The sequence below is a fragment of the Podarcis cretensis genome, assembly GCF_951804945.1.
Source record: "Podarcis cretensis genome assembly, chromosome: 9".
In the NCBI taxonomy this organism is placed as follows: Eukaryota; Metazoa; Chordata; class Lepidosauria; order Squamata; family Lacertidae; genus Podarcis; species Podarcis cretensis.
Genome location: NC_137178.1, coordinates 69,334,403 through 69,358,663, shown reverse-complemented (window position 1 = coordinate 69,358,663; position 24,261 = coordinate 69,334,403). Strand labels below are relative to the sequence as shown.

At 40.1% G+C, this 24,261-nt stretch overlaps 1 protein-coding gene and 1 long non-coding RNA gene across 7 annotated transcripts in view; one reads left to right on the top strand and one right to left on the bottom strand.

Annotated features, from left to right (window-relative positions):
* Window positions 1-24,261, bottom strand: part of SLIT2 (slit guidance ligand 2) — a 233,023-nt gene that overhangs the window by 190,717 nt on the left and 18,045 nt on the right. For all 6 annotated transcript variants that reach the window (XM_079989604.1, XM_079989605.1, XM_079989606.1 and 3 more), the window contains exon 4: window positions 16,247-16,318. In XM_079989604.1, the coding sequence (XP_079845730.1) occupies window positions 16,247-16,318 (72 nt within the window). The remainder of the gene's footprint in view (window positions 1-16,246; window positions 16,319-24,261) is intronic.
* LOC307223648 overlaps window positions 4,836-24,261 on the top strand; it is a 730,364-nt gene continuing 710,938 nt past the window's right edge. Inside the window, exon 1 of the long non-coding RNA XR_013842144.1 lies at window positions 4,836-5,155. This is a non-coding gene — a long non-coding RNA (uncharacterized lncRNA). The remainder of the gene's footprint in view (window positions 5,156-24,261) is intronic.

Sequence of the window (24,261 nt, the reverse complement as noted above, 5' to 3'; positions counted from 1 at the left end):
ATACTGCAGCATGAGCATGAGAATTTGGGCTTTGCAATTCTTTCCTTACTTAAGCACGAAAATTCAAATTATTAGCAACTACTTGGTTTAGGCCTATTGCATTCCTGAAATTTTAGTTTTTCGAATGGAACATTGGACTTTTAGACACACGTGTACTCAGTACTTTTTAAATTTATTTTTAGAGGGAGGGGGAAGGTGCCGGAACTCACCATGAAGTTGTACCACACTTATAAACTATTGAGAGGAGGTGCCTGTACTGTGTAGCCTTTAGTACCCCCAAAAAGAACTGTATATACTTTTGATACCTCCCCAGCTTATACTCAAGTAGAATGTTCCTTCTTCAGTTTCCTCCATTATACAGGAGTTGGGTTGGGTATCCTAAAATGAAGAGGTGCAAATGAAACGAAAACATGGTGTCTGTAAGAACAAACACCAAAATCCTATATACAACCTCCAATTTCTGCTTCTGCTGAATTCAACTAGCTTATAACACATGGACAGTTCATGCATGATAAATTTGTTGCTTGCTTTCACCAAACAATTCATTCTGTATGCAGAATCTGGGTGATCGTTTGCACAAGCATAAACTGTGGGGGGAATTGCAAACAAATGGCTGCTTTGTATCCACATGCCGCCCAACTCACTCTGATGTTTCTCAGTGTATTCCCACATGTAAGGAGGATTGCTTGGAGAAAACAAGCTGTTGATGTGTGAATCAGCCTTTGGTGTTTGTCTCATATTGTATTTTTCTTCTCTTAAGTATTATTTGTATCGCTTTAGAACTGAATCCTAAAATTTCTGGCCAGCCTGTGAACTTCAGAAACACATGGGATCCTTCCCTCCTCCAAACTACCATTTAATGCAGACTTAGAACCAGTGCCTGTGGTCTAAACCACAGAGCCTAGGGCTTGCCGATCAGAAGGTCAGCGGTTTGAATCCCTGCGACGGGGTGAGCTCCTGTTGTTCGGTCCTTGCTCCTGCCAACCTAGCAGTTCGAAAGCACATCAAAGTGCAAGTAGATAAATAGGTACCACTCCGGCGGGAAGATAAACAGTGTTTCCATGAGCTGCTCTGGTTCACCAGAAGTGGCTTAGTCATGCTGGCCACATCACCTGAAAGCTGTCTGCGGACAAACGCCGGCTTCATCAGCCAGTAAAGTGAGATGAGCGTCGCAACCCCAGAGTCGTCCTGACTTAACAGTCAGGAGTCCCTTTACATTTAGGACCCTTAATAATTTTGTAACTTGAAACACCCCGGCAAAATTATTTGCTCAGAAACACTTTTACCAACACTGCTCAACATCTCTTTAAAAACATGCAATCTCAGAACACCACAAACTTTAAGGGTTGGAACATTCTGGTTTATAAAGTTTGGGAATAAGAAGTACAGTATGTAAGACGGAGGGAACAAAAAAAAAAGGTGCAGCTCAATTCTTGCATGTAGTGATCTAAATCATGTAACTGTGAAATTTGTTCACCAATGTTTTACTATGCCAGTTTGCGTGTGCACTATGCAGAAGGCATAGGAAAAGTGTATATTAAAGTTCACATTTATTACCAATAATAATCCTTCCCAACATAGCTAGAAAGTTGGGCCCTGTCATCAAAATGCTTGCAATTTAAATATAAACAGAACAAAATATAAAATAATTAAAAACTGAGAACAAAAATCATGAAAGTAAAGCTATGGCAACAGAATTATAATCTAATTTAAATAGGTGATCTTAATACTGTACTGTATTAAGAAAAGAGAACTGATAATATGCAGGAAAGAGGCTGAAAAAAAGACCCAAGGTTCTAAGGCCAAGTAAGTTATTTTAGAGGTTGAGAAGAAAAATCATAAAGGTCATATCACACAATCAGGTTTACGACATGATAACCAACTACAATATGGGGGGTGGGGGAATTGACAATGCAAGGACTATCGCACAAAAGCCTTACCATCTTCAAGTGATACCATATCTATGTCAATCGGCCCCACGGCTCTTCCAATTAAAAGGCTTTGATCGCCTATCCTTTAATGCTGAAATATGAATTCATGTGGAGAGAAAAAACACTTGAGAAACCAAACAGAAGGCATGAACACTGAAAACGGTGCTGAAGGCACAAGAGAAGAGTGACTAGATTTGGCATGAACAAAGTAAACTGCAGAAGATGAAATGCCAAGTTTAATTCACACAGAATATCACTGCTCAGAAATTTGGCATTAGAGGGAGCATACTGTCACTTCCCTACCAGCACTTAACACATAAGGCATAACACACAGGATTACAACACTGTATAGTTTTCCTCCCTCTAAGGCAACATTTCATTTATTCAAATCTCACTTCAGTAATTGAACTTACACACAGCAACAACACAGTAATGCCTTTGGCAACAGTTCCACAATTGCTTCCCCTCTTCTTCTCTCTATCTAAAAGCAAGCGCAGCACTGATACTGATGTCATGGCTTCAGAGAAATAAATGTTCCTCACTTAATTCTGCATGCAATTTCACTATTCTGAGTAAACTGAATGTTCTCTATAAGATTTTAAAAGCTTATTGAAGCTAGCAGATATTCCAGTCTGCTTGTTTTGCAACTCCCCTTGATGACCAATGACCAGCTCCTGGTATGACACAACATAACAAGAATGAGATGTAGATGAGAACTAGTGTTCCCAGTTACAAAACCTGGCAATGTAAAGGTAAGAAAGTAGAAAGCGAGGAACAAATGACCTTAAAACTGGGTTACACGTCTTCTGGGGTCACGCTCCCTGTGAGTCACATGACCTGGATTTGATCATGGCCCAAGAAAAAGTGCTTTTTTCCAAGGCGAGCTTGCTTGAGATCACAGCGCACAAAATGGGTGGTGTGCTCTCATGCCAAAAACCAGGATGTTCCTGTTTTCCTGAGACAGTTGAGGGGTACACCTTCTAAAATGGTATGGCATTTATAGTGATTAAAATAATCTGGCATGCCCCAAGTTCTCTGGATAGCTCCAGAAAGCCTCCACTACTATCTCAATATGCTATACAGTTCTACTTCATTCTGGAGGTCCGTACTTAACCTGAAACTGTTCTTAACCTGAGGTACCACTTTAGCTAATGGGGCCTCCCGCTGCCGCCATGCCGCCACCACGCGATTTCTGTTCTCATCCTGAAGCCAAGTTCTTAACCCGAGGTACTATTTCTGGGTTAGCGGAGTCTGTAACCTGAAGCGTCTGTAACCTGAAGCATCTGTAACCTGAGGTACCACTGTACACGGAAAAAACAAAGAGCACTAGGCTACAGTGTCATCATAAAGATTACCAAAACTAGCTTTGCAGAGACTTTAATGAATTACATAAATGAACATACAAATGTGCGGAGGGAGGAGTCCAGGATGATGTCTACTGGCCCCACCCTGACCTCCAAGATATTCTTTGCTCGGGCCCCAGAAGCTGTAGCTTACAAAAACAGCAGGTGCAAGAATATAAGGAGCTTACACAAAGATAGTCTCTCACCCCAGTACTGTCTACTCTGGCAGACAACAGCTCTCAGGAAGAAATATTTCACATCCCTGCAGTCTGGTCACTTTAACAAGGTAGTGCAAGGAATTGAACTCTACCACTGAGCTACATCCCTTGGGGAGGGGGGGGCAGGCATGGGTGTGTATGCACAGGCATCTGTGCAAACACAACACAGAACATATGGTGGTTGAAAGGCGGAATGAATGGGCAAGATCCCATTCCCATCCTCACATTTATTCATATGTGTGACATTCATGGATCATGTTCAAAGCAGATCCATTAAAATCAATAGGTCTGTTTGAGGATGACCACAATCGGATTTTTGAATACTTTTATGAATACCCCCACAGAGCTTTTATACGCCGTGCCTCCACAGGCAGAAAGACTGATACACACTAAGCTTATGCAAACTAACATGAGGATATGGCAGGAAATTTTCACTCAAAATGAGTGAAGACCTTAATGCGATACCTGGATTTGAGTGACAGATAAAACTAGGTTGCAGGCAATCCTTTCCCACTTATGTAGGTAGTGTGTGTGTGTGTGTGTGTGTGTGTGTGTGAGTGAGTGAGAGAGAGCTTCTGCATTGTGCATTGTGTATTGATCGCTTTTTTCATTGAAAATACATTACTAGCCTTAAAAATGGTCCACTACAGTGGTGCCCCGCAAGATGAATGCCTCGCAAGACGGAAAACTCGCTAGACGAAAGAGTTTTCCGTTTTGGAGGTGCTTCGCAAAACGAATTTCCTATGGGCTTGCTTCGCAAGATGAAAATGTCTTGCGAGTTCCTGTGGTTTTTTCCCCCTTTCCCCCCCCCCCTTTTTGTAAGCCGCTAAGCCGCTTATCTGCTTATCCGCTAAGTCGATAAGCCACTAAAAGCCGCTAAACCGCTAATAGCGCTAATCCGCTAAGCCGTCAATGGGCTTGCTTCGCAAGACAAAAAAACCACTAGATGAAGAGAATTGCGGAACGGATTCTTTTTGTCTTGCGAGGCACCACTGTATTTATTCAACCTGCCTGAAGGAATGTGCAAGGTGAATGTCTTTTATTGCAGTACAATTTTAAAGTAGGAGCACTAGAATATTTGCTCACTAGGTGAGAAAGTATGACACAATGACCCAATGTAGTTTTTCCCTGGCAAAAGCCCACCTCCTCAGGGCCTGGTAATGCAAATTAGAACATCCACTGGGTAAGGTTTCCCAGAAGATGTTTGGTAGATAGCTTCCCCACTTATGGAGAAGAAGATTACTAGTCTGTAGTTGGGTGGTGATCTGTGCCCTACCTTTTTCTATATTAGAACGATGATTGCGCTTGCCCATGCCTCTGGCATTAGTCCAGTCGTACAGTGGTGCCTCGCAAGACGAAAATAATCCATTCCGCGAGTCTCTTCGTCTAGCGGTTTTTTCGTCTTGCAAAGCATCCCTATTAGCGGATTAGCGCTATTAGCGGCTTAGCGGCTATTAGCGGCTTAGCGACTTAGCGGCTATTAGCGGCTTAGCGGCTTAGGAAAAGGGGGGGAGGGAAAAAACTCGCAAGACGTTTTCGTCTTGCGAAGCAAGCCCATAGGGAAATTCGTCTTGTGCAGCACCTCGAAAAACGGAAAACCCTTTCGTCTAGCGGGTTTTTCGTCTTGCGAGGCATTCGTCTTGCGGGGCACCACTGTACCCTTGTGAGCAGGTCGGCCGGCTAGGGAGCCCATCAGTCGGGTCTAGTGTAAGAACATTGGGAACTATCCCATCTGGGCAAGGGGCTTTTCCCTTGCTTTAACTGACCCATTAACGTTTTTATTTCAGCTGATGAAACTGGGGGCCACTCGTGGGCATCAATTTGCATAGAATGCTGACAAGCTGTGTTGAAGGATCTTAGCCAGAACCTACTGAATATAGCAAAGCATACACAGACTGTCCAGAAACAGTCAGTTGCAGGCAGGATGATGCAGGAACAAGACGCTGCTACCAGTAACTTGGTTACTTATAGGTTTATTATTTACAGCAGACTCACTATATACAGGATACAGACACAAAACTCTCTGACAGAAATCCAAACAAACTCTCAAACACACATACAGTACTCAACCTGAGTACTTAATTCATTCTGGAGGTCCGTATTTAACCTGAAACTGTTCTTAACCTGAAGCACCACTTTAGCTAATGGGGCCTCTTGCTGCTGCTGCACCGCTGTCATGCGATTTCTGTTCTCACCCTGAAGCAAAGTTCTTAACCTGAAGCACTATTTCTGGGTTAGCAGAGACTGTAACCTGAAGCATATGTAACCTGAAGCGTATGTAACCCAAGGTACCACTGTACTCTGACCAACCAATTAACCAACCAACCAGGAAGGTCATGAGTCATCATGGAGACCTCGACCAATAGCAGAGTTGTATCCAAGGTCCCATATCTCTAGGCATAATAACTCCCTCTGCTCAGTCTTCTTGGCCTTTGGCCAACTCCTTGATTGCCTCTGTGGGAAACTACATCAAATTGCACGTAGTCAAAAATCCCAACAAACTGTCCCGCTGGAATGTTCCTTGTGCAAGGCACTTGGAAAGTAATGGTAGCAACCACTAGGCAAAACAGGTGGATAGTGTTCTCTCTAACACTCACACTATGGAATCACATCCCCATCAGAACCCATCTGGTACCAGTTGTTTTTGCAAGTGGATGCGCTTCAATCAAGAGTAGATATATTTATTTATTTATTTATTTAAAGCAGAAAAGGCAGTAGCTGCCATGTTTCATGGTTCCATAAAATGAAATGTGTTTTTGCATTGGTCTTTCTGTATTTTATTTTCTGCTTTTTCTGTAAACTTGGGAGAAATGTTTAGTCCTAGTACTTCCGTTTTTACAGCGGACCTGACCAAGGCTTACTAATCGAAGCCAAATCAGTTAATCAAGCCATCTGTTAATAGATAATTGATCACTGCTGGAAGGGTAATACACAAATGAGATTAAAGCCACCACAAATCTAAAAGAGAAAGAGAGAAAATCAGTTCTCATCTCAACTTCTAATCCCTGGGCAAAAATGTTAGTTTTCAAAAATACAATATCTTTTACCTAAAGCAAACCTAGCTAGCCTCCTCCCGCACAGCATACAGGTCTGCTGCTCAAGGGAAGATATCTGATTAGGCACCTTCAACCCCACTGATACAACTAAAGCAGTCCGGTGTGCCACCTACTAGCACGACCTGTTTTGGAAAGCACCCTAAACAGCATTTAACGGAACAGGAAGCTATCGATCTCATTGGAGCCACACTTGGGGAGGAGAATGGAAATCTTTCCAAGTCTCATTTCCAAGTCTCATTTTCATAAGGCTAAACCATGGTTTAGTGTTCAAAACACATCCACTACATATATATTCCAGAATGTAAAATAGAGTAAAGCGACACTGATCAATATTCTGTATTGACGAGCATTTTTAAAAGGTACACATGCAGTTTTTGAGAACAGAAACACAGAACAGTTTCGTTACTACAATTCTTATATTGCCTTTTAACACAGATATTCAAGACATATAGGATGCTCATATGACATTGCTTTCATGAAGACACCTCTCTTTAAGGTCTCCCTGCTAGTTTCACATGTGCAGGGAGGTACCGCTCCGGCGGGAAGGTAAACGACGTTTCTGTGCGCTGCTCTGGTTTCGCCAGAAGTGGCTTGGTCATGCTGGCCACATGACCCGGAAGCTGTACACCGGCTCCCTCAGCCAATAAAGCGAGATGAGCGCCGCAACCCCAGAGTTGGCCACAACTGGACCTAATGGTCAGGGGTCCCTTTACCTTTACCTTACCCAGTTCAAAAGTACTCAAGTGCAAGTGCAAGTAGATAAATAGGTACTACTCCAACGGAAAGGTAAATGGCATTGTACAATACATTGATTATTGCGGGTGGCACTGTGGGTTAAACCACAGAGCCTAGGACTTGCCGTTGTTTGAATTGGATCTGCAGCCCAGGGTTTGTGCAAAGTGACATACTGTAATTACAGCTTTCCCTCCAACTTCACCACCATAGGAGGAGACAAGCAACTCTAAACCACAGTTTGTATATGTTTGCAAGCTCCAAGTGTGGCTTAAGTTCTGAAATATGGTCAGTGCAAACAATGTTTTGGAATAATCTCTGAATTGAGCTTTTGTTCAGAAAGACTTTTTGGATGTCTACAATAAAAGCAGCATGTTTGGACAGCTACCAATTTCTCCCAAACAGAAATTGGCTTATATGATGCAAAGTAGAGTTGCATTTTATTGCCAATTTCATTTTATTCTTTGAGATCACAACAGAGGGTAAATACAACGATTTAAAATCTTACTTATCATAAGCCGTTCAGTTTCACATGGATTTCCACCACAGAACTCTTACCCAAGTAAACATGTTTTACATAAGAATATATATAGGTTGGGTGATTAACAGGACAGTTGTTTTCATAAAAACTGTTAAAGGTTATTCCAATTTTTGCAAGTATTTGTAACTTTTGCACATACATTTCTTGACATTAAAGTGAAAAATATTTTTAGGAATATACTGTACTATATTTGAAGCACCCTGTGGTGAAAGATCCAGGTTAAAACTGTCCATCTGTCTTGAAGAAGTTCATAAATGCTTTTTGCAGATGTACTTTTAGGCAGCACGAATGCTTAAGCCTCCACAGAAAAAATAAATGCTGTAAAGAATTTTACAAGTCCTTCCCCCACCCACCCACACTTAGGTGTTAATTAAATGATCATTTAATAGTCAAATGTAAACACAACATTTTCATCTCCTGACAGCACATCCCATTATAAATCCAGGGTAATAAAAGTCTTGGTCTTAATACTCTGAACCTCGTTCCCACAACACTCTAAGATGCCTTGTCGTGTCTAAGGTTAAGCAGCTAGACACAAAACAAAGATTGCACCACTCAACTTCCAGTTCAATTTTCCCATCGCCCAGTGACCTAGGTAACACTTCGAGCCATAAAGAATAAATTTAATTTCTTCAGCATTTTGTGAGGATTAAGAACAATTGTTGGCCAGCAATGACTTCTTATCCTTGGATTCTTTCAGAGTATTCCCCCAGTTCTAAAAGGAAATTCTGATAGTTTAAGACAGAGAACAAACAGAACTTTAAATTAGAGGTTTTTTCAATCAGTTGGAACAGTTGGAGGGGAAGCAATCAACTTTCCTTTGAGCGTCTCTCAGCTATTCAGTTACTGCGAACTTTAATCTTTCACTACGATCATGGCTTGCACTTGTATGTCCTTCCGTCATTATCCTGTTTTCATTCCTTCTTCCCCCTTTCTGAATTAGTTAATGAAGATTACATGGGTACAAATAGATGCACACATAGCATGAGCTGAGAGTCATGGTGCTCAGTTTATAACATTTCTTGCCCCCTTTCTGTGCCATATGATAATGGCATTTCCTGACCTTTTGGCATTTTTAATTACTTCCTTCACTGGGATATCAAATTTATCAAAACTTTCAAACTTAAACCTACAAAAAGGACTTGGTGAATTGGAGTGACATCTATTTCATTATATCTGGACAGAATGGGCAGCAGACCATTTTCCAAAGCAAAATACCACATACTGCAAACTTCACAGCAAAGTTTGCAGTATGTGGTATTTTGCTTTGGAAAACCCATCTCTCTCTCTCTCTCTTTCTCTGTTACACACACACTTTACTCAGGTTTACTCAGGTCTACAGATATGTTGCAATCATGGGTAGGTTTTAAATAATCCTGTATAACTGGGTGGAAGAACAATTTGAATAAAATCTGCAACCTCAAAGTTAGAATTTAGTATTAAACATTCTTAATGCAAACTTACAGTTTCAAGCAGTAGAGCACAATTCCTTTAAGCAAGGAAACTGCATTGCATGATTTAAGAAAATACTAGACTTAGACTGTTTTTGTTCTTGAATGGGGAAGCATAAATAAATTGAAATATGATCTAAAGGAGGACAAAATGTACAGTAACGTGTGACAAAGCTCACTTGAGGCAAATACTGCATCCAAAACAGTTGGCTTAAAACTTTATTTGTTGCTATGAATAACCATACACACTACAAAGGTTATCCAATTCCAATTATTTAATTTGTACTAACATGTGAAATTCTACTGTAGCAGCTAGGACTATCAAGTTTAGGAGGGCAATTCAATCAAAATTTCAAAATAATGATCCCAATAAAAGTCCTTTTGAAAACGCAGCAGAGTCCATGTTGTTTTAGATACCATGTGAAGCACACTTGCACTTCATAGAACTTGCGTGCTCATTTGTGCAAAAATGTATTATTATATAGGTGCATGGCTAATGTTTAAAACTATTTTTTGGGGGAAAAATGCTATGAGCAAGATAAAAATCAGAACCTAAGACCTTAATAAATCATCTGCACAGTTGACACCATTATACACTATTATGTTGAAATCAAATCATTACATGTGTAGAATAAAGGCCCCAAAAGTCTTCTTTTGCCAGAAAATAAGTGCTTATGATGGGATAAAAGGACTTGTCTTTGAGACTTTTCTACCATTTCACTACAGAGAAGAAGACTTGTACCTTATTGCTGGCATTATGAAAATGTTAGTACCTGCGCTGCAGCCTGTAGAAAATGATCACACATTATGGTTTCCATTCTACCAAAATAAAATAAAAAACCCACCCACCTTTAATTCACAATAAGCAAAACTGCAGTGTTAATTTTAAAAGTGAGAAAATAAAAATCTTCCCAGGCCAAAGTTTATATAGAATGCCAATTTAAGGAGGTTTAGAGATTCATACTAATATTACTAATAATATACTAATATCAGCAAAAACTGAACAGCACACTTCAGCTCTGCTGAGTGACAGCCAAGGCCTACCTAGTTCAGCATCCTATTACCAACAGTTACCAACCAGGCAATGAAGGCAACAAGTAGTCTTTAAGTGCATTACAAAAAGAGTTAACACTTTTTCCAACGGCAGCGATCACCAAACAATCACATTCCGCAATGCTGTTCATTTTCTTGGCAAATATGGTCCAACCAATCATACTGTTGCTCAATTAAATATCAGTTTTTATTACAGTGACGTTTCAAAACACAACAATACAGGCTTCTAAAAGCAAGCAAAATCAAAATTAAGTAGACACTGCTTCAAGTATTTATCAATTTCCACACACCATCTGACAAGCAGAACATAAAGTTACAATGTTGTCAAGGCTCTTCTAATTAAAATCTGTTGCCTTATCCCAGTGCTTTTTTCTTCTTTTTTTTAAAAAAAATGTTTAGGGGTACTCTCATTTTCCGACTCATATTGAAATACTGTCCCTCAATGAGGCCAAACTTAGATTCACAAAATGTTTAGGGGTATGCGTCCCCCTGTGTCCCCCCCCCCAGAAAAAAGCACTGCCTTATTTACATTATTTTTTTCTAATGCTCATCCGTCTTTTAACCCATTTATCACCCATATAGTGATAAAGTTTATCACAATTTACAGGCAGCAGTCTTATTATATACAGATGCCCTAATCCGCCAATTAATGACCTTTGTCGATCCTCCAATCATTTTTGAAAGGAGAAAGGAACATGAAAACCCACAACTGGGCATTCCTTGTCTATGTTTTAACTGTCCAAGCCACCTGCCTGAACTCTGAAAGTGCTTAATAAGTTTACTCAGATTTAAACTTAGGAGTGGTTTAAACAGCATGCTCATTTAGTCTCACTGAAACAGTGTTGGATATAACTATTTTATGAAGCCAAATCTCTAATATTCCCTTTCTGCCCATACGTGGGTTAAGAAGAAGAAAAAAGACAGCAACAGGAATGTGTCAAATTTTTCCTCTATACTATGCATTTTGTAGTAATAACATGCGATCCGTGCTATTTGAATGCAGTACAATTTTTATTCTCACCTCCCTTCAAGGTACTACTATGAAACAGATATTAATGCTGACCGTGCAAACAGAAAAATGTCTCATCTACAAAACATAAGAGCCGTCAGAAGAACTTTCATCTCTTTTGCCTCAAACGGCTTTACTGTTCCCAGGAATAGGAGTCAGCGGTAGCTATCATGGTAACTCACTAGATGAGTAATGATGTCGATACGACTGGACAACGGTAACCGTAGCAACTGTAACCTGCAATTCCTGCGTAACCATTCTTGGATTCATTGTGGCAGGGGCCAAAGAGGCCAGGAGTAAAATGAAGCAAAGAACTATGGTGTCTGACACATCTAGTACCACACACTTTAATCATAGCTGGCAGAAATTAATTCAGGAGAAATTTTTTCAAGGGTTCCTCATGAAGCTTTGTGCTTTTGTTAGGGGCTGCAAGAACCAATGCACTAAATGAATAGTCCAGGGCAACAAGTCAGATTACGTAGAAAACCTTTTCCTTCCATCATTTAAAAAAAGAAAAGAAAAGTATTAAGTAAATTTCAGCTTCAGGAAACCCTGATAATATTTAAGTACATTCTTGTATGCTTTTTCCATATTAATCCACGTATAAATTGCAAGTTCTTCCAGTGTAGGTTTTCTTGATTAGCTACAATTTACCTACCAGGAGGATTACATCAAAGCACTAACTTTTGCATGTTTAGAAATACAGTACCTATATAAGTATCTTGGAAAACCACTGAGCTTTGGGTCCTAAATCAGTACCCTGCAGCTAATGGCAATCAATGAACTATAGCCTAACTCATCAAATTAATCAGTCAAAATCTATTTGTCTCAGATAAGCACTCACTAGGCTGTAATGGTTTTCTGCATAAAAGGTGCTATAGTTAATGCTCTGTGTATTAGGATGTGGGTCACTAGAGACAATGTAGGTCATTCCAAGAAAGAAAAATACTTGTTGAACCAGAGATACAGACAAACATCAAAATCATTACCTAACTGGTCCTAAAATGGCTGGTTTACTAACTACAGTTCCCTTAAGAAACACCTAACAATCTGACATCTCAACAGTATTTTTTAAAAAATACTGCCACCAGTAGCTGACCTGCTGCAGACTTTATGGGGAACATGATTTTTCATACTTAAGCTAGGTGAAAAACACAAAGAAACGTTCTACAACCAATGAGACAAAGTATTTGGGCAGAAAAAAAATATCAGGTATTGTCTCTTGAATATTCAGCCTATCACTTTTCGTTACTTACACATCCCATCTGTCATCAAGTGCTTGTAATTTTACGATGCTGCCCTGTAGCTTATTGTAGAGTTGATATTATTTTACAGAGTTCTGTTAATGGACTGGATAAATGGTAATGCTATTTAAACTAGCCTCCTGCTCCAAACACAGCTGCAACTGTACTTCTATTTCTGAACAAACATCTTGACCTGAACACGCCGCTCGCTCTCAACTCAGCCAAAGAGAAATTGGAGCAGACAGCAAAGGAAAGGAAAGCTGGCCGCTGGCGGCATCCAACCATGTCTAATATTTCATATATGGAGTGCGCCCTCTTTGTGTTGCATTTCATGCAACAAGCATATATGCTTCCTTACCTATCACATGATTCACTTAACTTTGGGTGTCAGGTGATCATTAGAAGTGCATTGACATGTTTTAAAAGTTTAAGAAGTACAGTGGTACCTCAGGTTAAGTACTTAGTTTGTTCTGGAGGTCTGTACTTAACCTGAAACTGTTCTTAACCTGAAGCACCACTTTAGCTAATGGGGCCTCCCGCTGCTGCTGTGCCGTCGGAGCATGATTTCTGTTCTCAACCTGAAGCAAAGTTCTTAACCTGAAGCACTATTTCTGGGTTAGTGGAGTCTGTAACCTGAAGCGTATGTAACCTGAAGGTACCACTGTAAACGTAATACAACAGGAGCTAAGTACTAACTAACTAACTAACGCTGGCACCACTGTGGCAATCTGCACATGAGCTAAAATATTAAAAAGGCGTTCTAGTTACAGCATTTAACCTGAAGAAACATGTGATTCGAGCTATAGGTAAAGCACCCCATTATATTTACCAAGCTGTTCTAATACACATTATAACTAGACACAAACACACTGTCACACAAACACACATTGTTTGATCAACAATGATCTCAAAACATCAGGAACGTTATACTATCTGTTGCAGTACACTGTTGTGGCACCCCACATTTATGAGACTGTAATTATGTATTACTTTCTCACACACTTGCACCCCAATCAAGCTATTTCCCCCCCGCCCCGCTATTTATGATTATTTGATACTACCCAAAGGTTCTCTGAATTGTGAAATATAATTAGTAGTTATAGCATCCCTCTCTACTGTTCCAATAGAGATTTACTTAAAGATTATTTTACATAAGCAGAAAGATCTATACATAAGTGGCACAAATTGTTACCTTACAATACCTCTGTGCCTATTTCAGAGTATAATCAGAAGCATGTATGTTACACTAGCATTGCCAGTGAAAATAATCATACTACTGGAATTCAATGTGGGTGGAACCACAGGTTTTATGTAAGCCTCCCACAGAAGAGACTAAATGAATGCTTACACCAAACAAATTCCATTGACTTCAATTACCATGGATCAGTGTACACTATTCAAATGCCACATTCAACAACCTGATAACAAAGTTGTCGGAAGTACAAGAACCAACCAGAAAGAAACAGAAGCAATAATTTAGTATAAACTTTTAAGCTTTAGATCCTTAACACAAAAACCTGAAACAATCTTTGCAAAAGGAAGTGGAAAGCAAGATGTTGTGATGTGGCGCATACCAGGCTCTCAAAGCAAACATTATTTTATTGAGATTTACATAGCCCACTTCAACTCCACTCCTTGAAAGCAGCTGATGGGCTTTACCTTTTTTTTTATGTGTATTAGCAGTTGAAGGAAAGGTTAAGGACCCCTGACAGTTAAGCCGAGTCGCGAATGACTCTGGGGTTGCAGCGCTCATCTCACTTTACTGGCCGAGGCAGCCGATGTTTGTCCGCAGGCAGTTTTTCCGGGTCATGTGGCCAGCATGACTAAGCCGCTTCTGGCGAACCAGAGCAGCACACAGAAACGCTGTTTACCTTCCTGCCGGAGTGCTACCTATTTATCTACTTGCACTTTGACGTGCTTTCAAACTGCTAGGTTGGCAGGAACAGGGACTGAACAACGGGAGCTCAACCCATCGAGGGGATTCGAACCGCCGACCTTCTGATCAGCAAGCCCTAGGCTTAGTGGTTTAGACCACAGCACCACCTGCATTCCCTGCTTGTACCTATAGATCACAATACATTTTTGAGAAAACTCCAAGGCCTGAGCAAAATAATTTTTAAAAATACACATTATCAGTAATGATTTCAGCCCTTTTCTGTATTTTGTGCTCATACTGAAGCATCTATTTGATTTTTTAAATTTATCAGGTTTCCCTTTAAAATACTGTTAGAACATGTAGGTACTTTTTAACATAGTATCTACTCCACATTAATATTGAGATAATATCTATCAAAACATCAAAATGTATCTAATGTATAGGTTGACTGTTTGTAAACCTTTTTACAGGTTTGCCCCTAAGGTTTACAATGTTAATAATTTATTCTGCCAAGAGACTAGCTAGGATACAAGGATTCTTTGGGCAAGCATATCCCAGTGTGATTCTTTCTGTCTCGCTTTGTTTTGCTCATTTTCTTTGAACAGAAGAGCCCATGCCATCATCACAAACTGCTTTTGAGAAGTCCTTCATTTTCAAAAATGATTTACCACTCTGCGATACTTGGATCTCAAATGAGATTCCAAGCCCAAAGCACTAATTGTGTATCTATTTGGGTCCCAGTCTTTGTAATTAAGGGAGAGAATATGACAAAACACAACACACTTGGTCTTTAACAGCTCACTACTCTGATTTTAAAATTCTTCCAGCGTGTGCCATACTGCTGTAGAAGAGGAAGAAAGCAAACTGGAAGAAGCAAAGACCACCATTGTTGAAGCAATGATTCTTCAACATCAACTTCGTTGGACTGGTCATGATTATCGTCTTCCAAAGCAACTACTCTATTCTGAACTTAAAAATGGAAAGCATTATGCTGGTGGTGAACAAAAGAGGTTTAAAGACTGTCTCAAGGCAAATCTAAAAAAATGTAGTATAGACACTGACAACTGGGAAACACTGGCCTGCAAGCGCTCCAGTTGGAGAACAGCCTTTACCAAAGGTGTCATGGGCTTTGAAGACACTCGAACTCAGGACGCAAGGGAGAAATGTGCTAAGAGGAAGGCATGCTTGGAAAATCCACACCGTGATCAACTCCTGCCCGGAAACCAATGACCCCCCTGTGAAAGGATGTGTGGATCCAGAATAGGCCTCCACCGTCACAGATGGACAATCTTACTCAGCTATGAGTGATCACCAAAGAAGAAGACGACTAGAGAACAATAAAATCCCACAAGTCAGGAATCAAAATTACAGACCACAATAATGCCAACACTCTTCAAATCATTACTTTAGTTTTGGGTTCTTTAAGCCATTTCATTTCAATATTGTTATAAACAAAGAGGGGGAGGGGAGATATTCCAAGACAGTTTCCACCCAGAATGTAGTCGATGTTGTCATCAGAAACCAGTAGCAAACTAAAAAGAAAAGGATTTATACTAATCTGGTTTGAAAAGTTAAATCAGTCAACTATAGGAGTTAAAAAATATGGAACAGAAACAATTCAGAGGACAGCACACAAATTATGAAAAAAGCAAAAGAAAACAAGAACTGAAGGTGCACTGAGTCCAGGAGCAGACAAAACACTTACTCAATGGCTTATTTCGTTTACAACTTAAAAGCACTCAAAGCATATCAAAGCCTTCCACAATGAATACAGAATACAGCTTCGACTTACAGCCTGTAGAGTTTTGGAGTCCCAAGAAACAGCAACTCTGAGAGGAGTTGAAGATTATTTCTGTTTAGACGCCTGAAATAGAAAAGAAAAAGAGAGAGTTACAAATCAAAATAAATAGCAACTCTATCATGATGTGTCATAACTCGACAACCTGAGACTAAGTGGCCCATGCAGGAAAAGCAGGCCAACGTGAGTGCCAGGGGCTATGCAGAAAACATAAGCCAAAATACCGTGATGAGTTTAACATTTTATCTATATGTATTAGGATAAAGTATGCATGAGTGTTTTAAATTCCAGCTTTTTTACTCCATGATGACAGCATGAGGAGTGAGCAGAGAGACCACCCTACTGCCAGGCTTAAGCAATCATTTTCCCCTTGTGGAAAGTCATTGTAAAAAAGAGAACCATCAGACATGTTACACTGATTCATCCTTCAAGGAGCACTGCCAAATAAACTGACATGAGCTATAACAAATCAAACCTTTCAGGTGGTGTTATAAAACGCTAGCAAAATCCCCATCGTTATGATCGTCGGGGAATGAGTATAAAGAGGGAGTGCATAGTATCAAGAACTTGGAGGAACATATTGCACCTCCCTACGGAGTCCCCCTCAGTGGAGATTGTGTACTAGCCACCACCTCAACAGAATGGCAGCAGGGAAGGCAGAAGCAGGCTGCATTAGCTAATATGGATTAAGTTTCAGTTTGCCCATCCATGTGCACAAATGGCACCAAATGCAGTTTTGGAAGCTCTACACAGCCTTTCGGCTCTCATTAGCTAATAAATGTGCCAAATGTAACCCTCAATGGATGTATATTTATTGCCGAAGGGTGAGCCTAGATGGGACCAGTCAAATCTTCCTCTGTCAGAAGAGACAGACACGCGATCAGTTTTGAATAAGTGGTCCAAAGGGTATTCGGAAGATGCATAAGATTGTACTCTTTGCTATTTTTAATATCTGTTTAGTGGTAGCAAGTCAATTCCAGAATAGCTGTTTTATTAGACCTCATTTTAGATATGGGCTCAGTTCAAACACCATATCAACCTATGGTCTTGAAGACATAATTATGAACTAGTACAATACAGTGGTATCTCGAGTTACAAACGCCTCAGGTTACAAACACTTCAGGTTACAAACTCCACTAACCTGGAAGAGTTACCTCAAGTTGAGAACTTTGCCCCAGGATGAGAACGGAAATCGTGTGCCGGCGGCACAGAGGCAGCAAGAGGCGCCATTAGCGAAAGCACGCCTCTAGTTAATAACAGTTTCAGGTTAAGAACCTACTTCCGAAACGAATTAAGTTCGTAACAAGAGGTACCACTGTAGTTGAATTTACAAACCACAATATACAATAAGCCAGAAGAGGAAAACATGTTTTGAAGCAAGTTTAAACCCTTGCATTCCAGCCTGATTTGGGCTTCAAATTTTAGATATCTATATCTAAATATAATTGACAATTTAAGTATAGTTTAAATTGAACATTAGTATGCTTTAAATAAATATTTAAATGTTGTATCTTTGCATTTGTTTTATATTTTATACTGTCACTTTGAAAATTCTTATAATAAGGCAGGATGGATTTTTAAATGAATGAATGTATTTCAGACTTTTGAAGACAGTTCAGAAGTGTCAGTTACTTAGAACTGAAAAGGTCAGTGGTGTAAGGACTGACATCATCCGAAACCAGGAAGAAGGGACATTGGATAAAACCAGAACGAGAATTTCTTTTTTATAAATCTTTTTTTTTGGGGGGGGGGGAATTAGTGTAATACTAATGAAATTTTAAAATGTGCTGGAAAGGAATTAATTGGCTTTAGCAAAAAGGTTTGAAGGAGTTAAGTTTAAATACGGTTTAAATTTTGAAACTTTAATGTTTTGAAGGTATGATAAGGTTATAGAAATTAATGGTAAATTGAATTGTAAAATTTTCAAAGGTTAATGATGTTGAAATGAAATGAAGTGGTTCTAGTTATAAGGTAAAATAAGAACTTGTAAGAATGGACTGATATTAAATGAAAATCTGAAGTTATTACATATGAGGATAAACAGTTAAGGGTAAATTAAGAGGATATGAATTTGCTGAACCAACTTTTAAATGGAATACAAAAAGGGAGGTGAGAGGAAGTCAGGAAAATAAGTAAATGAATGGTAAGAAACTGAAAAGAGAGATTTTTATTTTTTCTTTTTCTTTTTCTTTTTCTGTGTTAAATTTTTGGCTTTTGTATTTTTTGTGTTGTTTTTTTTGTTTTGTTTTTTTGGTTGCCGTTCTGTGGCTTTTTTCTTGTTAAAATCTAATAAAATATCATTAAAAAAAAAAGAAGAACTGAAAAGGTCAGGTCTAGGAGCACTCCCAGTCTCCTGGAGGAGAGGATATAACTCTACAAAAACAAAAGGCTATGTACCTAATTTCAGATTACTGGAACCTCCAACCAACAGTAATACTGCCATTCTATATGGATTAAGTTTCAGTTTGTCCATCCACGTGCACAAATGGCACCAAATGCAGTTTAGGAAGCTCTATACAGCCTTTCAGGGTTTGAAAGATGGAACAGAAAGAGGGAGAGAGGAGCATGTGGATGAATGATGAAAATCGTGGCTATACTCATGACAACCCCTCACGAGCCAGTAGGAACAAGATCGAGCAACCCATCAAAGGTCTGAGAAAAGCAGAAACAGTGTTTATCCAACATAAATGGCCCCCACCAGAAGTATTAGCTCTGTGGCAGTTATTTGGTAGGGGTGGTACAGGTACAGATTATATTCAGATTATATACAGATTATATATAGATTATAAAGTAAAGGTACCCCTGCCCGTACGGGCCAGTCTTGACAGACTCTGGGGTTGTGCGCCCATCTCACTTAAGAGGCCAGGGGCCAGCGCTGTCCGGAGACACTTCCGGGTCACGTGGCCAGCGTGACATCGCTGCTCTGGCAAGCCAGAGCCGCACACGGAAACGCCGTTTACCTTCCCGCTGGTAAGCGGTCCCTATTTATCTACTTGCACCCGGAGGTGCTTTCAAACTGCTAGGTTGGCAGGCGCTGGGACCGAGCAGCGGGAGCGCACCCCGCCGCAGGGATTCGAACCGCTGACCTTTCGATCGGCAAGTCCTAGGCGCTGAGGCTTTAACCCACAGCGCCACCTGCGTCCCTTACCTCAAAGTATGGAGTGTTCCAAATAAGCTGGGAGCACCTCATATTTCAACCAATTGTACTGTCAATCATAAGTACGTAGAGAGAAAAGGGTAAACAAGCACCTCCCTCGCCAAATGTCTGGTCAGTTGGAATCCTTCCCGATGACTGCTATGATAAATGTGATAAAGCCAAAGCTATCTATGGGTTTCATGTGTAAGTAACACTAAGCAGGCTCCAACAGCAAATTAATAGCTTAAGCCACTTTAAAGCAGTGGATCCAACTGGATCATGTAGAAACTAAGACTTTTCCACATAGTGCAGAGGAACTAAGATGTGACCACTGTACCAATTATTACTGGAGACAGGATTTGTTCTATAAATTGCTATATAAGACAATGGAAGGTGATTTTTAAACACAGTATGTTGAATAAATTATTCCTTGAAACATTATACAAGAATACTGCTGAAATTACCGTATTTTTCGCTCTATAAGACGCACTTTCCCCCTCCTAAGAAGTAAGGGGAAATGTGTGTGCGTCTTAAGGAGCAAACGCAGGCGAGAGGCTCTGCTCAGCGCTCCCTTTAAAGAGCCATGTGGCTGTCCCACTTACTGTCCTGGCATCCCACTGCCAGGGAGAGGCTGCATGCGGCTATCCCATAGGCCAGAACAGCAAGAGGCTATCCTAGAAGCCAGATCCCTCTTGCTGTTCTGGCTTCTGGGATTCAGAATATTTTTTTCTTGTTTTCCTCCTCCAAAAACTAGATGCGTCTTATGGTCTGGTGCGTCTTATAGAGTGAAAAATACAGTAAGCACTTGCTTAAACAAGATTTACAGAAACTAGCCAGGTTGACATGTCACACTAAACCACGGTTTAGAATGTTGTGCAAAAGCTGGGACAAATTTGAACAGAGCTTAGGTACTCCCCTTTTCCTGCAGCCATGATGACTATTTTGGCTGCCATTCAGAGTCAGTACAGTGGTGCCTCGCAAGACGAAATTAATCTGTTCCGCGAGTCTCTTCGTCTTGCGGTTTTTTCGTCTTGCGAAGCACGGCTATTAGCGGCTTAGCGGCTATTAGCGGCTTAGTGGCTATTAACGGCTTAGTGGCTTAGTGGCTATTAACGGCTTAGCGGCTTTAAGAAAAAGGAAACAAACTCGCAAGAACTCGCAAGACGGTTCGTCTTGCGAAGCAAGCCCATAGGGAAATTCGTCTTGCGGAACGACTCAAAAAACGGAAAACTCTTTCGTCTTGCGCGTTTCTCGTCTTGCGAGGCATTCGTCTTGCGAGGTACCACTGTACAGTGGTACCTCGGGTTACATATGCTTCAGGTTACACACTCTGCTAACCCAGAAAAGTACCTCGGGTTAAGAACTTTGCTTCAGAATGAGAAGAGAAATCATGCTCTGGCAGCACGGCAGCAGCTGGAGGCCCCATTAGCTAAAGTGGTGCTTCAGGTTAAGAACAGTTTCAGGTTAAGAATGGACCTCCAGAACGAATTAGGTTCTTAACCTGAGGTACCACTATATGGGGCAGAGACTGACCTGGGAGACCAGAGTTCAAATCCTCATGAAGCTCACTGGGTGTCCTTGGGCCAGTCACTCCCTCTCAGCCTAACCTACCTCACAGGATTGTTGTGGGGAATTAAGTGAGAATAGGGAGAACCACTTATGCCACATTGAGCTCCTTGGGGAGAGGGATGGAAAATAAATGCAATAAATAAATAATACATCTACTTTTGTTGTTGCTGAATCTCAGCTTCTTCTTGGGTGCAAACCAGGAATTCTGGTTTGCAACAAAATCTTGTTAGTTCCAAAACAAGTCAACTTTAAACCCTGAGCTATGTTAAGCTAACCAATACTAACCACTTCATAAATGTTAATGGACTACATTTTCCATTTCAGAACTGAATTTTCTGTTAAGACCAACCTTGTGTGTATAAATAGTTCCCATAAGGAATGTAAAAATTATTGATTCAGTGATGGTCTGCAAGAGAATTGAGTAAATGGAAAAGCTAAGGCAACTTTAAATTCTGTAAAGAACAATTCAATAAAAACTTGATTCTTTACAAAAGGTACCCACTAATGCTTATTTTGACATTTTGCAACACTGCAACTAATTTAAGTGGTTAAAAGAAAAGAGCATCCAGCAAACAGTGTCTCAAAGAATGAGCACAAAACAGATGTGGGAAAAATAAACAGCCCTCCTGTCTTGGAATTTCTAAAAAGGTCTGCAAAGAGCAAACAGGACTTCTCACTGCAATTTGACTTCTAGACCTGTTAAAGACAGTCCCATGAGAACTAGACTCAGATTAATTAAGTATAGTGCTAGAAACTACTACAGTTAGGAAAAAGTACACAAGCTCTTCAGTTACACAGCTTACACACTCTTACCCAAGAGTGGGGGGAAAGTTACAGTATTTCCTTTCCTTCTCAGAATTTCATTTGCTTGAAACATGCCTACTAAAAAAGAAACAAAATGAAATGCTGGTGTTTTATACTAAGATCCTATGGCAGGTAGGTTGCAGGTGTAAGTCTGAAACCATATGAATTTTTCTGGACAGCCTAGTTTTAATGCTGTGACGTTCTGCATGATTTGCCAACTATTTCTGAGAATTTAGAGACAGCAAGTACTTTATGATGAATTTTTAAAATGTAAACAGTATATAATGAAAGGCAAAGCTTATGTGGCATAGAAACACGATCACAAGAAAAATCCTGGTACGTTGACACATCAACACTCAGAGAACTTTGATAACTTTAGCCACTGTTTAAACTGCCACAAAACCTAACATGCAAGTGCAAGTGCATGCAATTGTCAGTAATACACTATTTTTTGTTGGTGACAAAATTATTCCTTCTAATTTACAAACAGCAACACTACATCTGGCTAAGAGTAAGTTACACTTGAATTTATTTCAGTCCCTTAACCACCTTTCTGTAGCTTCTGTAATTTGCAGCAAAATGGAACCTTTGGTGTGGTATTTAGATACTGATAAATCCAAACACAGAGTAATTACTTAATATTTAGGAAAAATAAGCAAGCACAGGTGTGGGAGTACAAAACCCTATAATTTTCAAGACACAAATCACACAGTCTTTTATTAACTGATAAACACTAACGTGCCACCATCCTTGCTAAGGGATAGTGTGCACTGTGTACCGTACCTAAAACCATGTATGTTAGAAAGGAGGGTTTGTCTCAACACTGATTAACAAGGAGCAACTGCTTTCTGCTTTCCCCCTCCAGGACTGCTCAAAAGCATATTCTCTGCTTTTGCTCATTATCTACCTTCAGAGGGAAAGCTGGGCAGCATTAACCCTTAAGTTTATATATTCCTAGACATCAAGAGGATCTGTACCTATAAACAACATACATCCATGCCTCTTTTAAAAGATGGAATTTTAGAATGTGCATAGCTTTGCAAATATTTACAGTTCCTCTGTTTCACTGCAGAATTACAGAACGCAGATATTGAAAGAGAGTTCTGCTTGTAGCACTGCTCTTACTCTGAAAAGTGCTTGGGGCAAATCAGTATTTGTCAGTATAAAAGCAGTGCAGTGAAAGCAGTAAGTAGCAGTGGGTGATTGCCATTGATGTTTATTCATTTTTGTATTAAACCTGCCCCCTCCAAATTGCTTGAGGGAAGTTATCAAATGAACACACATATCCAGAAAAAAAAAATGTCAGAACAACCTGCCCTAAGATATTGACCCCAGCTGTCAAAAATGAGGCCAAGCATTTTCAGAGTCCTCCTGAATACTCAAGCTTTGGTAGCACAGCAGGGACCTGAAGATCAATACTACATCCATGTGGGAAGAGTGCAGCACAGTGCAGTCACATCATATTTTAGGACTTGGTGCCAAGCAGCAATTCATAGTGAACAAAAAATGGTAAACATTTGCTGCAAGCAGTAGTAAAAACATTTGCTGTGAATACTACTCATTTGCTAAAATGACTACAAATAGTCATTTACAAATAATTTGCTACAACTATTATTAAAAGCAATCCTATTCCTTACTTCTTACAATGATAACAGAGAGCATGTTCATTATAGTAAGTGCAAGATTCTTTTTGGGTTCTCCCATACTCAGCTTAAAAGCAACTTCAATTAGATCCTGACTTCTCCTAGCTCCACATTTCTACCTGATGCTAAAACAAAACCCTGAAAGTTCACACACAGCCCTGAAATTCCACACATGAAATTGCTACAGAGACATTCCAACAACATTGTTCCCTCCAGTTTCCACCCACTAACTCCATCCACCTTCCACAGAAGATGCTGTCTCCACAAGCGGCAGCAGTCCCTATTCCACATATGACACATAAATGAATAGGGTAGGCAGGACATGTGAAGCTGTGGGCCACCACCATATACTTGTCCAGGTGGGACAGAGTATAAGAGGGTGGCCAGAAGCAGCAGCTGCTGCCATACAGAGGCAAAATAATAATAAATTTAATAAAATAATAAATTATTATTATTATTATTATTATTATTGTTATTATTATTTATACCCCACCCTCCCCGGCCAAAGCCAGGCTCAGGGCAGCTAACACTAATAAAATCATAGTAAAAACATAATAGAGGAAAAAGAGGGGGGGGGGACCCAATTTAAAATACAGGTTAAAATGCAGCCTCATTTTAAAATAGCCAATAAATCAAGACCATAAGGGGAGGGAAACATAAGGGTCTGACCGAGTCCAAACCAAAGGCCAGATGGAACAGCTCTGTCTTGCAGGCCCTGCAGAAAGATGTCAAATCTCGCAGGGCCCTAGATTCTTGTGACAGAACGTTCCACCACGTCAGGGCCAGTGCTGAAAAGCCCCTGGGTGGGCCCTAGTTGAAACCAATCTAACCTCCTTGAGACTCGGGACCTCCAAAGC